Raw genomic sequence first — 18,003 nt, 5'->3', positions numbered from 1 at the left:
ATATAACACAAAAGAGGCCCTCAATGGCTAAGTGCAAATAATCGTAGGTAAACTTCACAGTACATAGCAAATGCAATTTAAAACAACTGTCTGATCAATTCTAAGAGTTCACTAATGACGTTCCCTGTCTAAGTCGCACTGGACGATGATCTATAGCCAAGTGTGCGAGAGCTGCTTTTCTATCTTCCAAGTAGGCTTCTGCCCATTATCATCTGGTCATTGGCGGATTGTACTTGGCCACCAACTGGCCATGGCGAAGTCGATATCTTCATCCTCAGCACTGCCTGTGGCACTGGTGGAACTCGCGCAAGTGGTGAGTCTCTACAGCACTGGCACCAGCTCGAACCTTTGCGCCTCTGGTGCTTTTGCCTTGGTTGTGTCTTGTTCGGATGACACAGCATCATCAGTGTGGATCTAGGATCTGACACTACCACCGTGGTTTTCTCAATGTGCTCACAATTAATTGCTTCCTTTTACAATCTGGATAGGCCAGTAATGGCAGAAAATTATAATTTTTGTTGAAATTTGTGTTTGTGACAGCCAATAAACCATTTTAAAAACTATTTAAACAATCAACAAACATCTCATTAATATTTTACTTGCACAGCTGATGGATGAGACATTATTGATGATCCACAGCTGCACAAACCCAAAGCTTATTCACCGACTAAGTTCTTTGACACTAGTTATATTTGCAGTACATGCAGGGCTGTGCCCATACGTATTTGGCCACGATACCTACACATACATTTTGCAAATCAGGTATGGCCCCCACATCACCTTGGAAGACTTTTGTTCACAGAAGAGTTGCTGAGCTGTTTACTGTAAAGACTCTAGCACCTGCCACGGCACCTGGAAGCGCAAGACATGCCACTACAGGGCAACCAGATCATGGTGCATAGCGCTGAAGTCTTGGGCACTTACTCGCATCCGCACAATCGTGTGTCTAGGTGACGCTACGCATGCACTCTTCCGTACACGCCTAGTTAGGTCGACACTCCACCCATCAAGAGCCAGTTATGATCCATTCTCCGACCAATTGACAGCTGCTACAAGTCTCCAATAAAAACCCAACACCTGCTGTTGCTGCCTCTGCTGCTGCCGCCACCATCCTACAACGTGTCGTTTAGCCCTTGCTGTGAGCCCTGTATGATGCTGCACTTCTGTCAGCCACTGCCTAGGGCATCACTTCAAAGTATCCACACATGACTGCCCACGAGCTCATTACCTTGTGGGACCATGTCATTACAGTAATTTGCTGCTCATCAGTGGGCTACCTACAAGCTCCAAGCACAGAGGGAGTGTGTCATTACTTATCCTCTCTATTACTCGTGACTTTGATGTTTATGGGCTTTGTCCTAGTCCGCACATGTTAGACACTGTCAAGGACAACATTTCTGTCACTGTGTCATGTGAACATTGGTTCTCAGAAGCTGTACACAGTTTAGTTATGTTAATAAACAGTTGTTACTACAAAGTGTGTATCTCAACACTGGCAGTCACATTACTCAGCTAAAGGATACTGAAGTATTAGGTACAGGTGTGCTACCTATTAGTGACATACAAAAATCTGTGCCATACAGAGACTCAAACCCCAATTTACTGCTTATCACGAACTGTTGTACAAACATATTCAGCTATCTGTGCATGCTGGACTGATCCAAACCTCCATATGTCACATGGCCTACATCCTGACGCCACAGTTCCCTACATCCATCATGCATCATCGAATGCCCACCAACATTATCAATTTGATTTCTGCACAGGCAGAATGAGACTATGATGAGTCGGGACCACTGTTGTTATTGTCGTATACCCGACGAGGCTTGTAATACTTTATTTGCATGTCTGAAAGAAGAACAGACATTATTGACGATCCACAGCTACATGAAATAATTTGAGATTTCTGCTCTGACTGCAAACTGTCTGTTCTTTCAAACATGCGAGTGAAGTATTACAAGCCCAGATGGGTATACAGCGATAACAGCAGTGGTCTCGATTCCTCAGTCTCATTCTCCCTGGGCAGGAATCCAATTAATAATGTTGGCGAGCATTAGGTGGTGACTATAGGAGACTAAGGCATAAGGATGTCCACAATGTGATGTGTGGAGGTTCGGGTTAGTTCGAGCAGGGTGCATAGATAACCAAATCGGTTAAGGTTACCTCTTGCACTAAGAGAGAAATCTGGATTCGAGTCCTGTTCTGGCACAAATTTCCATTATGTCACTAACAGGTACTATATCTACAACTAATAAAGCTGATGTCAAAGAATTCACAGACACAGATTTTGTATTATCTCCTTAACAACTGAAATGTCATTCTTTCCAAAATCCTGACTCATCAAAAGAAGAACACCATGTGAAACAGTTCATGTTATTTAACTACTAAGATGGATTTACTGCACAACTTTTTATATATCAAGAGGTACCGCTAAGCTGAACAAATGAATGAATATAAAAAAAGTGCCATCCTTGAGAATACCCAGTATCTAGTGGCTGAGCTTGCTTTACAGGAGAACTCAAGTGACCTTAGTGCTTGCTACACCACAAAGACCATTTGAATCCTCTTGCCCAGTATTAGTTTACTTTAACTTTAAATACTGGAACTTTTCCTCCAACATTCTCTCATCACCACCCTCCTGGACTTACTTCCATTAACATCTGCTCCCCCCCCCCCCCCCCCCCAATACCTCACAGACCTTATTTTCTCAATGGTAAAATATTCTCTCTATATATAAAATGAAGTCTCCAGCTTGCTTTTGTCTGTTTGCTTGGGCTAATCTCAGGAACTACTGTAGCGATTTTGATATCATTTTTACTAATAGGTAGGCTGATTTACAAGGATGGTTTGTGTATGTAATTTATGAATATTCCATGCAATTGGCCGAACTATAATGAATTAATCACTGCTGAGAAAACAATGTTTTTTTCATCTAATAGTAAACGGCAGAACTCGCAGACTAGGCTGTTACTGTATGAACGAGAGCATTTCATCTTCACCACTCCTCGCAATAGGTATGGTTCTACACTCTCACTAAGACAACATTGTCGCATTTATCTGAGCTATTATTGCTTTCCATTCTGGGTTTTGCACATTTTGTGCTACACGCACATCTTCCTGAGTCAAGTCAATATCGTCCAGGCCACAGAGCCATATAAAATTATTATTACCTGAAGCTATACTTCTAAGTATACCTTTTCTATGTTGAAGTCCCCCAACATGTTTTTCTTTCTGTATGTGAAGGATAATCTTATTAGGAACTACTGTAGGGATTTTGGTACAGTTTTCATTAACATATACACTGATTCAGGGCAGACCGGGCGGCCTGGTAGCTCGCAGCTTCCACTTTTAGCACAAGATGTCATTCCGAACGCCAATTAAATATAGAACACAACAGCTGTGCCACCTGAAAACTTTCCTAGCGAGCACTGCATAAATCATTTCAGTTACACGAAAGTGATGTTTTTCACTTGCCTAATGTTGTTCTCTATAAACTTAAATCATAAATCTATCATGTGACCTGTAAATAAAATACCCACCATGTCAGCCAAGTCGTTCAGCCGTGCATACTTAATGTTACCTGTCTGAAGCCTGGGTGAGTCACAGATCATTTACTGAATTATTTATTTCTATTTTCAGTTCTCTTTCCCCATTCACTCTTTCTTGATGTTTTCTTCCCACACTCTATTCCTCTTCTCATACCACTTCTTGGTTGCACTATTCATTCAACTCTTCATTTCTCTTCTTCTTTAATTCATCATTATGTCTCACTCTGCCCCATCTGTCATCTTCTGTCTGAAGCCAGCACAGTGCTTAGCACTGCACTATGTCACCACCTACTCTCTCTGACATAATCTCCATCATCTTTGCCTCTCCTCTCCACACAACAGATGGTGTCCCTCTCCACCAAGAGTCCTAGTGATCTACCCTCAACACTTTCCAACCTCAACCAATCACTAGTCCCTCTTTCTTCTCTGAAGAAGGAACATCTAAGTATCAAATGCTAAAGTGAGTTACTTTTCAAGTGCCTCTTTTACCTGGGTAAAGTCTTATAAAAAGAAGAAAGAACATATTGTTGAAATTACCTCTCCGTGACTTCTATAAGCATCACCCTCCGTGACAATGGCTGGCAACTCGTGGCGCTGTGAATAACTTGTGTGACCACGTGGGAAGGTCATATTCCGGCCAAAATTTGGCGGTATCCCAGGAGAGCAAACTGGCTGTTTATTTCCAACAGGTGCCTTAACTGGTTCTCCGTCCATAGCAACATCTTCCTCCTCTTCCTGAGCACAATAACAAGCTGCTGTCTGGAAATTTCAGACAAAGGAAAGTTCAATGAAATCATTGCAAATATTTATCAGCAAAGTTATCAACATTATGAATTACTGGCAAAAAACTGCTCAAAAATGCTTACACAGCCCTTAGTATATTAGTTTTCTCACAAACAATTTCTAACTTTTTACTCTAAAGTTTTCGTGATTTATATCCTTTTACATCACTGATTAACAACAGAAAATTATGTTCATGATAAAAGAAGAGTAGTTATGAGTATATAACAAAATCATATTTAAACATTTGTTTTCTATGTTAATTGTACTGTATTTTAATAAACCACACTACATTTAGTAAGAATGAAGGCATCACAGAGATGATTAATCAACTTTGCTGCAAGCGAAGCATTCTGCAATAAGGTGCAGCTTCATGTTAAAACGTTCCAAGAATAGTCAACAAATACACTCCTTCCTCCTACATGTATCTTATGAAAAGATCATGAAGATAAATTAGAGGGATTAGAGCCTACACACAGGCTTACCGGCAATCATTCTTCCTGCAAAATATTTGCAGCTGGAACAGGAAAGGGGGGAAGTGACACTGGTACACAAAGTACCATCTTCCACACACCAGAAGGTGGCTTGCAGGGTATAGATGCATACGTAAATGTTTTACAAATGGCTGCAGATCTGTAAACATATCCACCTCCTCCCAGAAAATAACGGGAGGTGCCAGTGGTAAAAAAATCTTTGATCCAGTACTCTTTAACAGAACTCTTTTCCTTTCTTTACAGGTAAATGATTTCCAACATGAAAATATGCATGTCTTAAATGTTCACAGCAATGAATTTTCCTCAAAAGTTAAAATGCTTGGGCTCTCCATGACTCAAACCTGGACCTTGTATTTTGTGATGTAAGGTCACTTTCAATTTAGACACAGCTGCAGAGTGGAAGCTTTGATTCTGATTCATTTCAGCACTTATAAGATACAATACACACACACAATACATTATTTTGCTTGTCACTTCTGCCAATTACATATGAGCTTAAGAAATATATCCCCATGTTAAATTTTTGTCTCTTAAAAAGTTTTAATAATATAAGAGTAACATCTGTGAGAACTTCAGTAATACAATTATTTCAATTTCTATTAGTCAATAATCAAAAAATATGCCACAGGTTTTCCATTGGTGAAAAGGGAGGATGTATGGCAAAACAAAAATTAATTTCAAAGTGTTGAAGAATAATATACAACGCCTGTCGAGAAAGTTCGGTGAATGTGGCTATATCGCAAACAGATTGTCGAGTTACCTGAGACAGCAGTTTCTATCCTTCGAAGTAAACCCCATCGATAATAATGCACTTCCGGTAACAGCTGTACAAGTCACCCTTTGTGCAATCTGGGGTCCTTACAAATAGACTTCAGTTGGGTCATAACATTATGTCCGAACCTCTTAACTTTCAGCACAGATTTCAATTTTACAAATGAGAAAAAAATCTGGGGCAGACAAGTCAGGGGAGTAGAGTGGGTTATTGAGTGACTACACCCCTAACGGTCAGGAACTACTGTACCAGAAAGGCAGTGTGCGCCCAGGTACTTTCGTGGAAAGGGATCAAGTCATCTTGTTTGGTGTACGGGTGCATACCCATTTTATCTGTTACAGCAGACATTTTTGCATTTCCACACATATAGCAGCATGTAACGTGGTGCCCACCAGGAGGAATTCTTTATGGATGAGACACTCAGATTCGAAGAACACCGCAAGCATTATCCTGATGTGGGATCTCTCACCATGTTCCTTCTTGCTTTTTGGCGATTTTATAACCCCACTACATTATACTGTGTCACTTACCTTTGGAATTGTACCTCACACACCAGGTCTTGTTGCTCACGATGATGGTTTTCAGGAAATTTGGCTCTCTACCCACCATGTTGATGATGTCTCCACAGGCGTTAATTGAAGTTGCATTTTTTATGGCATCAAAGTGTGGGGAAAAGGTCAGGACCAAAGCTTGCATCACTTTGAGGTGGGCACTATTCCCACTTTGTTGTCCATCATTCGTGCTGTCACACGACAATCCTGGGACAAGAGTTCCTTTACTTCCAGTACACTCTCCATGGTGCAAACAGTTACAGGCCAGTCAGCTCAGTGGCCGTCTTCCAAGGTGTCTTGCCCTTCTCGGAACCACTTAAACCAGTCAAATACACTTCAAGGTGACAGCACATTCTTCGTAAACTATTATCAGCATTTCATGAGACTTTAACTGATTTTTCAAGTTTGAAACAAAATAGCATATTCGTTCGCTGATCCATTTTGTGTTCTGATTGTGTGCAATACACCTTCACTCTACACCATGCAATTTAAACGAGATGGAGATTATTGTTTAACATTTTACTGATGAGGAAATCATTAGAGATTGAGCACAAGCTCATATTAGGGAAGACGGAGAAGGAAATTGGCCGTGCCCTTTCAAAGCAACCATCTCAGCATTTGTTTTAAGCAATTTATGGAAATCACGGAAAATCAAAATGTGTATGGCTAGACGTGGGTTTGAACCATCGTCCAGTGTGCTAACCACTGCACTACCTTGCTCAGTCTTTTTCCACACGAGAAGGACACTTGCAGTACTGCTGCTGGGGAACTTGTTCAGCCATGTCTTGACTTGTCTGGTGCATATGACGTTATTCATCAAACTTTCTGGGCAGAGGCTGTATATCACAACAATCGTACAAAAGTAGTGCGCTGTAGGATAATCTTATAATGAACAAACAGTTGCGTTATTACAAAAATGATGCCGACTTTGATGCAGAAATATAGAAGTGAAATTTTAATAGTTTTAGGAGTATGGTAGTGGTAAGTAAAATGCCAATTTTACATAAACAAAGTTAAGTAATAGATTGCTATGAATCATTAAATGGCATGAATATGATTCGAGAGAGAGAGAGAGAGAGAGAGAGAGAGAGAGAGAGAGAGAGAGAGAGAGAGAGAGAGAGAGAATATTGCAGGATTATATGTTATTATATGTTAATCCTTGTATCAATGGAAGGAAGAATTTGCAGGAATATTCTCATTGATTTTAAAGAACATTAGATAATTTTCATGGACTAACAAAGTCAAATGATGTCATTAACACAATGTGGACAAAAATGTTACACAAGCAGTCTTTGGGTCCTACACTATATGCAAAACTTTCTCACATCACTGATGTCTCAATAGTCTTTGTAGTGCAGCACTGCAAAGGATATTTGTATGTCATTATTTGATAAATAGAAGTTTTGCTTTGGTATGTCAGGTATGATATTCAAGTTCAGGAGATTCTCTACACTGTATGAGCAACAATGCTGAAGTTTGGCAATTACTTGTGCAAGAAATGTGCTCATACTCAATTCTTCTGAGGGAGTTCATAACTACTGGTTGATTCAGTATCAACAGGTCACATTGATATCTTGCGTACCACCTTACATGGATTCTATCTGTACAGGCATTCTTACAGCCATTTCTCTGACAAACTTTCAGGAAGAAGATATGTTATTTAATTTGTAATTTGTCTTACACTGATGAGCCAAAAAATTATTACCACTGCCTTGGCACTGCACACACGTGAATCCGTAAGGAAAGTATCTAAGAGGAGCAGAGACAAATTGGGAATCATTCTAGTGACAGTATGAGCAGCAAATAAGGAAATCCCAGACATAACTGACATGCACAGAGGACAGATTATCAAGGCATGTTGCTGGGGAAGCAGCATTTTGGAAATGGTGAAGCTGGTTGGGTGTTTGCATGCTATGGTCTTGAACATCTACTACCAGTTGACGGACAGTGAAATCAAGAGTAGGTGACAAGGTGGTGGACATACATGCCTAGTCACAAGTCACAGAATGGAGAAGTCAGAGGCTTGCCCGCTCTGTGGCAGATCTGATGACAGTGTACATTGCTGAACATGGGGCTTCGTTGCAGATGACTCCTCCCTGTTCCCATATTGATCCAACATTGTCCATTATGACTGCAGTGCACAAGGAATCAACAATATTGGATCATGGATCAATGGGCACCAGTCACCTGGGCATACGAATCACATGCACTTTACACCAGTTCGACAATCATTTCCAGATGGCTGCCTGAAACATGCACCTTGCTATGGACGCAGGACAGTGGAAGCAGTATTACACCATGAAGGACATTCATATAGATGTCCTTGGGGCCTGGGGTAGTAATCATAAATACCATGACAGCTGTGAACTACATGAACATTATTATAGACCACCTGCATCCCTTCATGACTGATGTCTTCCTCAAATGCAATGGCATCTTCCAGCAAGATAATTATGCCACAGTAGTTTGTGTAGCATTATACTGATTTTATGTTGGCATCTTGTACGCTAAATTCACCTGCTCTGGAACCAATGACACACATCTGGGATGCTATTGGACACGAGCACCATGGACACAAACCACTAGCTCATAAATTAATCTTAATTGTGAGACCTGTGCCTAGGTATCTGATGCCACATACCTGCAAAAACTTGCCAAGGACTTGTTGAATCAATGCAAGGCAGAATCACTGTTGCACTGCATTCCAAAGGTGGATCAATATGCTACTAAGAAGGTGGTCATAATATTTTGGCTCATCAGTGTACATTAAACAGGTTTCAAAATAGGAATAACTGACATTCTAACAAAATGTCTATTTCATCTTTCGATCAAATGATCGATAACTTCACCACATACCAGAACTACCAACAACTTATAACGCAGTTGCATCCACAGATATGTAGCAGTCTAGCCATGTGAAATTATCATGCTTTAAGACACAGTGCTAGTGAATATCACAGCAGTGTAAATAAAAGCAGCCACACGATAACATAACATATAAAAACAGCACAAACATTTTATATATTTCTGTTTTAAAACTATTTATAACAAAAAAAAATAATTCATGGGAACATGCCAGATATCATTGGGCAACAGGTACATATTTAAGCAACTACCACATTTCTACTATTGGGTGCACTGAGAAACTGACTGCATCCACGAACTATTTTCTCACCTTCTAAACAGGGAGAAACCAATTCATTGTTGCAATATCCTTCTCTTCATATCTTGAATAAACCAATGCATAATTTTCTATTATACCCAAAATCCATGAGTTCCATATGTTGCCTGAACCTTTTCACTTAATAATAATTCTCCTATAAAGATAATAGCTAATTCCTACACTAATCATCAAACCCTACAAAGTTCTGTTTGGTTTTTAAGAACATGACAATGGAGCAACAAACATAAACTTGCTACCAGTGAATATACTATACTATTACATTTTTTTTCCTTTGCAGACATTATCTGATTGATAAACAGAATTACTGCTTCATCATTTTAATAAGATTATTATTATTACTCCATGTTTCTTCCTCTATCCCTATTAATTTACATTGCTTTGTAATCTACTTCTCCTCAACCATATATTCTTGTGCTGTTATTTTAAATACAAAATCAATACCACTTACAATAGTATCTGTTTCTCAATTACATATTACATGCCAAGTAAAAACACACAATTGTTTTTATTTTAACCCATCATTTAATTCTTTTAAATGGTGAAATCATAAAAGTATTTTTACCTCTAGCAAATCAGAGACAGCGTCTGGCAAGTTGAACTCTCTTACAACACGAAGTCTTAATTGTTTATTGATTTCTTGTCGATTAGATAATGGCAAGGCAATGGCTCTTTGGCAGCTTGGAGACTGTCTTAACTTCTGCTCCCTTTTTAACATAGCTGTCATGGTGGCAGCATCTGCAAAAGGGCAAATTTTTAAATATATGCATAAATGTTGAAGATAAAAACAGTAAGTACCTCAAGTAAACAGTTTCAATGCAAAAAGTTATTACATTTAGAAATATACATTTAATCCTTACTATATGTGTAGTAAAAATAACTGTGAAATCTAGTAACCATTTTCAGATAATGGCTTTGTAATCTGCTTCTCCTCAACCATATATTCTTTTGCTGTTATTTTAAACAACAGCTTTTAAAGATGAAATGTGGAACATTGCCCATACCTGGAAGTGCTGCAGCTAGAACATCAACACCAGCTGCACCCATTGGTCGAGGTTTCTCCTCCACCATGTACAGCGTATCAGGAATGTCAGGGGCATATCGAGCTCTTCGTATTCGAAGTAATTCTACCTCCTGTAGCATATGATCATCAAGCTGTGCCTTTATTTCTTCATAATACGGCATGAACAGACGAGGCCGAACAAAAAGTCCATTATTCTTCCCACATCGTATCCATGCGTTTAGGCGCAAGTTCTCTCTTTCATCTCCTATCATGTGACTGGGTGGCGTGCTTACAAGGCCCCGTCTGATTGCTTGGCTAAGTACTTCACTACTTGGAGGCAGTACATGGTCCATACGTACCAGTGGCAACAAATCTGACAAAATTTCTCTAAGTTCAACATCACTCAGGTCACGTTTCTTTACACCTTTCCTTGACACTGAATGGGCTGTATGACTAAGAAGATTTGGCTCTGTGGAGATTGAAAGGAAATAAAGGCAATATATGAGATTAAATTAAATTATCAGTGATAAATTCAATATATCCAGCAGAAAACAGCACATCTAACAGGAAAAACATACGTTATGAAGAAAGAACAGTAAGCAAATATTCACAAGAAATAAGAACCACTTAACAAAGCAGCTTTTAACATATGTGATGGTAACCAGCTGCTCATAATTGGTATAGAATAAAGCAGTTATACAATGGCTATATTTTTGCAAAACTTTTCAGGCTTCACTAATGATACCAGTTTTCAGTACCAGTTATTATATTAGCACATTATGGAACCCATTTACACTGAGCTACACCTCTGCCAATTGTCCTCATATCTTAGCTGCAGCCAGTCTTCACTTTTTTATTGTGTGTGTCACTCTTAAAAAGTCAGATCATTGTAATACAAACTTTTCTACAACTTTTATTAAAAAAATCTGATTTCCACTTTTCATAGTTATTTCCTAATCATACACGGTTTCACTATTACAGGTGACATAATGCCATTCCTTTCCTTCTCCAAGAAAACTACTATAGTGACAAATAGTTCAAGATATGCAGATCTTTGAGGTCACGATGTCAAAAGCCACTACTTGTTTCCCAGTCTGAAGTGATCACCATTATGATTCAAAATAGGGCCAATGTGTGCCATATCTACATAAAATATAGAAAACTACAACAGTCCACACACACACACACACACACACACACACACACACACACACACACAGAGATATATATATATATATATATATATATATATATATATATATATATATATATATATATATATATATATATATATATATTCGTAAATCCTCTATATCCATGACACTATGCCATGTCAAGGAAAGTACCAGACTTTATCACTAAATGAACATATGAGATGTGTTCAAAAGGTATCAGAAATTTTGTATTTTCACAGATAGTATTTGTCCGATTCACATGATTTATTATTGCCGTGTTGGTAAATAAGGCTGAAATGTATTTTTACACTGGTAGCCACATTGGATGTTTAGTCTGCGGTCAGCTGTCAAGAAGATTAAATGTGTCTGCCTACAAGTGCCAATTATTGATTTGTTTTAAAAATGTATCAGAGAATTTTCAGTCAATTTTGCTATAAAAATGGAATAATAACAAGGATTTAGAAATGCTGAATATTGCTTTTGGTGATTCTGTTGTGAATAAAATGGGTTTACGAGTAGTACAAGTGTTTCCTAGGTGGCCGTGAAGTAGTAGACTATGACAAACGTTCTGGATGCCGCAGCACATCAACAACTTGCAAAAGTATATGTTTTAGTCTATAGCCACAATTTATTTTGATGATTGGTTACTGCTTTCAGACAGTACCATCTTCAGGCCTCCTGTCGCATGCCACAAAATCTTTTTGGATGTGTTGGATACAAAAAGGAAAACAGCAAAATTTGTGCCAAAGAAGGTGAGTTTTGAGCAAAAACATCAGCAAATGGAAGTTGCTCTGGCATTGCTAAATGAAGTCAAGAATGATGCAGAACTACTGAAATGTGTCATAAGAAGAGACGAGACATGGGTGTACAGGGTAAGACATAAAAACTGTGACTCAATCGCCCCACTGGAGGAATTCTGGATCACCAAGACTGAAAAAAGCTCAGCAAGTGTAGTCAAATGTGAATATCTGCATCATGACAATGCATCTGTACACACTTCATTGTTTGCTCATGAATTTTTGACAAAAAACAACACTGTAATGATGCCCCATCCTCCATATTCACCAGATAAGGCCCTGAGTGACTTTTTTCCTGTTTCCAAAAATAAAGAGGACCTTAAAGGGCCATCGTTTTATGAGCTTATATGAGATTAAAAGAGCATCATTAAATAAGCTGAGTGCTATTTGAAAGATTGAGTTCCAGGGGTGTTTCAGGGATTGGAAGGAGTGCTGGCATAAGTGTAAATATCTAATGAGAACTATTTTGAAGGACAAAACATTAATGTAGCTGAACAAATAAAATTATTTCCAAAAAATTAAAATACCTGAAACTATGTGAATACATCTTGTGTTAGAATAGCAACTTTTCAACCTTCAGTTGTCTAAGGCCAGACTCAAGCTAACTTTCAGAACTTATATCCTGGACTGCATGGCCCCAAAGGGAGCCCTTTTCTTACCTTTTCTTACTGAGTTTATTTGTACCCTCTGCAACTAATTCTGGAATGGCACCAGTGTGGTGTCTCTCTAATTTTGGATGTACCCAAATCTCTCCCTCTCTCTCTCTCTCTCTCTCTCTCTCTCTCTGTCTGTGTGTGTGTGTGTGTGTGTGTGTGTGTGTGTGTGTGTGTGTGTGTTCCTTCAATGTAATTATGGTATTTTCTTTTTAAACATGTTCTATTAAAAGCCAAGTAGCAACCTATTGTTAAGATTCCAACAATATAAAAAAAAATGACTGCACGATCATAATCTACACACTTTACACCACATGTTGCCATATTGTGACATTATTAGCATCTATCGTGTGATCACAGACAGTACTTCCAAAATAGACAACATCAATGTTTCCTTTCAACCACATGCCATCATTGAATTCTTAGTTAAAGAGGAAAAAATGTGGAGCTGAAATTCACTTCAGCCATCAACGTGTATATGGAGATGCCTGCATGTATGTCAGCAGTGCTAGGAGATGGGTGAAACATTTCAAATATGGAAACCCGAGTATTCAAGATGAACCTCATAACAGTCACCCTCGAACTGCCTCCAGAAATGCAAAAAGGAGAGTTGATGAACCCATTAGAGAAGACAGGTGTGTCACAGTAAACAAAATTGCTGCAAAACTTGCAGCAGGACATGGCGCAGTGCAAGAAACGATTTAAGGCTTAGGTTATCAAAAAGTCTGTGTCTGTCGGACCCCACATTTCTTGACCAAAGACCATGAACTTGAGAGAAGAACAATCACCCAAAACCCTCAGAAACTTGAAAATGAAAATGAAAATGAAAATGAAGGTGACTATTTTTTGGTGAGTATTGTGACAGGCGATGAAAATTGGTTCCATAATTACAAACCTGAAACAAAATACCAGAGTACGCAATGGCACTGCTCGGATTCATCGTTGAAGAAGAAGAAAGGGAAAGTAATGGACAATGTCTTCAGGGATGCACAGGGTTCCATTCTGACTGATTTCTTTGAAATTGGACAATCCAGAAATGCCGTTGCCTCACTATATCCAGACACTTTTGAAGCTCTATTGTTCATTGCACAATAAACGCCCTGGGAAGACCATTCTGCAACAGGATAACGTGTGTCCTCACATTGCTCCTGTTACTGTGGAGAAGATCAAAACATTTGGCTGGAAAACTCTTCCACAGTTGCCCTATAGCCTTGACTTGGCACCCTCCAACTACTATCTTTTTGGTTCTGTTAAGGTACAGAAAGTGAGGCCAACATTACAAGACAGTGAAGGATGTTTTGCGAGCAGTGTGTTAGTGTCTCCAGGAAGCTGTAACGGAGTTCTATAGCAAGGGTATTTCCAAACTTGCAGAAACATGGGAACGTGTGCAAGACTACAAAAATAAATTTTTACGGACCAATCTGATGCCTTGTTAATCCGATGCAAAATCCTGGGTCATGAAGTTAAATGAATAACAACTTCCATTCTACATTGACTGCATGTGGTGGGCTGGTTTTTGTCACACATTTTATTCACCTGCAGAACAATTTGAATTTGACTCTTTTTAAGTGTTTGGGTGAAAAAGTTACATTAAAAATGACATAAAAATGATGACTGCACACAATTTTTGTAAATCCATGGCAATCATGACAACTGTGGCGGTGGTGGTAATCGTTACAGGATACCACCCTTCCTTTCCAGGTTCATTTAGTGTTTAAAGATAGTTCAATGTCACCTCCATTTAACGAGTGCACAATCATATCTGTGCTGTTACAGACTATTTGTTAGTGGTTCTTGTTAGAGAGACTTTGACTTATTGATCATTTTGTTAAGCAACTCAAGACACAAATGTGTAACAAATAGCATATAACAGACTTCATTTTAGCAAAATAGTTCATCTAGGATTAAAGAGAATCACCGATTGGAACATACAAATAAATTTAGCTTAAACTACGGCATATATATTATTATTCTTCTTCATAACAACGCAGTTCAAAACACACTCTCCCCCAACATAGAACTACCACATTTTTCTGCATACTAACAGACAAAGAAACACATTTCTTTGTTCTCAAATGCTATAACGATATCAGAGTTACAAAGTGACAGGCAGCTAGATGTTAAAATAACAGCTATCATACCAATTACCAACCAGAGAATGAGCTTAGTCACACTGCCTGTTTGTTTGGCATTGTCATACCATACTCAAGTCAACAATTACAGCTGCTTACATAACTGTTGTGATTCATTTTCATCATGTGCTCCGTGTATTTTTGTTATCTTTTAAAAACACACAAAAGAATGTCTGCAGCTAATAGTGACAGTATGCAGCGAAATGATAAGGCTATTAAGATCCTGCAAGGCGAACTCATCACTGCATATTAACGGAAGACACTGGATGGACTTCAGTACTGAATTGCACAAGTGCTGCTGCTGCTGCACAAATTTGGGCATGTGGGTGACAGCGAACCTCCAACAATTCCCACTTGCATGTCTAGTTGTCAATCATTTTGTTATTCTAACCCAAGCATAGGTCCTACAGCTGAGTAGTACAATAAACCATACAACAGCCCACAGTTGACATGGCGCCACAGCATAACTTACGATCACGTTGATATGTTGTTGTGTCTGTGCATAGCAAAACTCTATTTTTCAGTCTTGTGCACATTCTCTTCTTAAACTGGGCTTTGCTAGATGTTCTGCAATACCAGAAACTGAAAATTGGTTACTGTTTTGGTATTTATAAACGGTGAATAAAAGTATTTCAAATTATCTCTGATAAAATATATAAAATATTTCATTTGAATACAATTCACTATGAAATAGCTTTTATCAGATAAATTCGCATTTTCATACTTTGAAGCATAATTCACATCTTTATTTGCATTTATCGCAAATGTGAATTGTTCAGATGACCACATCACATATGGTGACAATGTCCATTTGGTAAGTGATGCTAAGGAATGGGGAGGAACATGCTATGTACAGCTGAGGTACTCATACAATACTATCACACAAACCATTCCAGCCACAAAGCAAACAAGGTATATTTGATTGCAGATTGTATCCCACACCATGAGAACTATTTCTGGCAAATGTAGGTATGGACATGACTAGCATTTGCTAACAGTTTTTCAGTTAATCTCACAACATGCAATAAAGTTCCCACAAGTGATGTGGTTGTCAGCTTATGGTTTTCCACTAAGCTCAAAACCAAGACACTTAGGTGGCACTGTGACAAGTTTGGTTGTGATGATTTACACTTGTCCCACACAACTTACAGCTGTGATGTCCCTATAATTAGCTTACAAACACATATGCCACAGACTACAACCTGCAAAACTGATTCTGTATGGAAAGCACACAAGGATTTTTAAGAGCAAGTAACACAATGATCAATCTTTATAAACATATCTGCAAATAGTTCAAAAAAACTTATTGTAATGTAGCAAATATTTCTGACAGTTCAGAATTTAAAAGTATAATTAATTGTAAACATATCCCAGAATTTGAAACAGTTCTAAAAAGTAGCAGGGTGCATTTAATATTTTGTTCCAAAAGTTTTACAAAACATGAAATCAACAGTAGTGTGATACTTGGGACAAATCTAAGTGTTTACCAAAATAACAGGATACACTGGATGCAAGATTGCACATTTTTTGCAGTGAGTACAAAATGTCATTCCACAGAAAGAGAGTTTAGATTGAAGCTGTTCAGGCAAATTTAACTCTCAAGAGCAGCCTAAAAGAAGCTATACCCTTCTGCTAGCAACTACAGTCTGTAAAAATAGTTTGTATCTTTAGAGAAAACATCACTTTACTAGCATGTATGTTCCCGGCATATACAATAGCAACTCAGTGAAATTTCAACCCTCCTCCAATAGACTGGGCATCAACACATTGGGGGTGGGGCAAAGGTATCAAGATTAAATTTATAAGCACACATTTTTCTCAGACTCCATTTGAATGTAACATAGATACTGAACAGTAGTACGGCTGTATTAACCTGAAGGTTGGTATGAATACTACAGTGCTTTACTAGTCATGGCTCTATTGTCGTTGCCTACCTCTGACCTCTGAACTGCCTGAATTAGGTAGTTACATGGATACTTACAGATTAACATGGACCCCTAACCACTGTGCAACTTGGCATTTTTTGTATTGACAAACACTGTCAGAGGTGAAAGAAGATTTAAGAGAGAGATAAAAATTCTACAACTGACCAGAGATTGAACCCCACAACTTCGGATGTAGTGTCTTGTAGTTTATCACCAAGCTATACACTTTTACAGTGAGTTACTAAGTATATATGTACATCCTTCACTACAACCACAGGAAGAGATACAACATCCTTCTCTTTTCAGCTCCTTCACACCAATCACTTCACTTGTGGAACCCAACCTAGATCTCAGGCTAAACTACAGATAAGTTTGTCACCACAGCCAAGATTTCATATTTCACATGAAATTAAGAGGGTTGGAACTTAAATAGTGGCAACTACTTATTCACAACAGATACAAAAGAGTTACATGTTTGCACCTTTTACTGTCCTTCAAAGTAGTCACCAGCGTTGTGTAGAACCCATCGCCAGCGATGTGGAAGGTATAGTTTACTGTTAGCAGAGCCTGTTCTGCTGATGGTGCGAATGGAGCGGTCTACTGCCTGTCGAATCTCTGGAACAGTTCTGAAGCGAATACCACAAAGTAGTTCCTTCATCTTTGGAATCAAATCAAAGTCATAAGGACTTAATTCCGGGGAGTATGGTGGATGGTACAGTACTTCCCAGTCCCATCGACCGAACAGAGCAACCACAGCTTGCGCTGTATGCACCCACGCACTGTCGTGCAAAATGATGGGTGGGTTGCACAGAAAGTGTTGGTGCTTCTTCCGCAAAGCTGGTCACAGGTGATGATCCAAAAATGAACAGTAATACAACTTAAGTCCTTGTGACTTTGATTTGATTCCGAAGATGAAGGAACCACTTCATACCATTCGCTTCAGAACTGTTCCAGAGATTCGACAGGCAGTAGCCCGCTCCATTCACACCATC

General features: G+C 38.8%; 1 protein-coding gene across 1 annotated transcript in view; it reads right to left on the bottom strand.

Annotated features, from left to right (window-relative positions):
- LOC126471496 (BTB/POZ domain-containing protein 7) overlaps nt 1-18,003 on the bottom strand; it is a 55,663-nt gene that overhangs the window by 12,234 nt on the left and 25,426 nt on the right. The window contains exons 6-8 of the mRNA XM_050099711.1: nt 10,331-10,798; nt 9,892-10,064; nt 4,086-4,307 (exon numbers count right to left, since the gene is read on the bottom strand). Coding sequence (XP_049955668.1) covers nt 4,086-4,307; nt 9,892-10,064; nt 10,331-10,798 — 863 coding nt within the window. The remainder of the gene's footprint in view (nt 1-4,085; nt 4,308-9,891; nt 10,065-10,330; nt 10,799-18,003) is intronic.

Source organism: Schistocerca serialis, chromosome 3 (genome assembly GCF_023864345.2).
Source record: "Schistocerca serialis cubense isolate TAMUIC-IGC-003099 chromosome 3, iqSchSeri2.2, whole genome shotgun sequence".
Classification (NCBI taxonomy): domain Eukaryota; kingdom Metazoa; phylum Arthropoda; class Insecta; order Orthoptera; family Acrididae; genus Schistocerca; species Schistocerca serialis.
The sequence above is the reverse complement of the archived record's forward strand: the minus strand, read 5'-3'. Positions and strand labels throughout refer to the sequence as shown.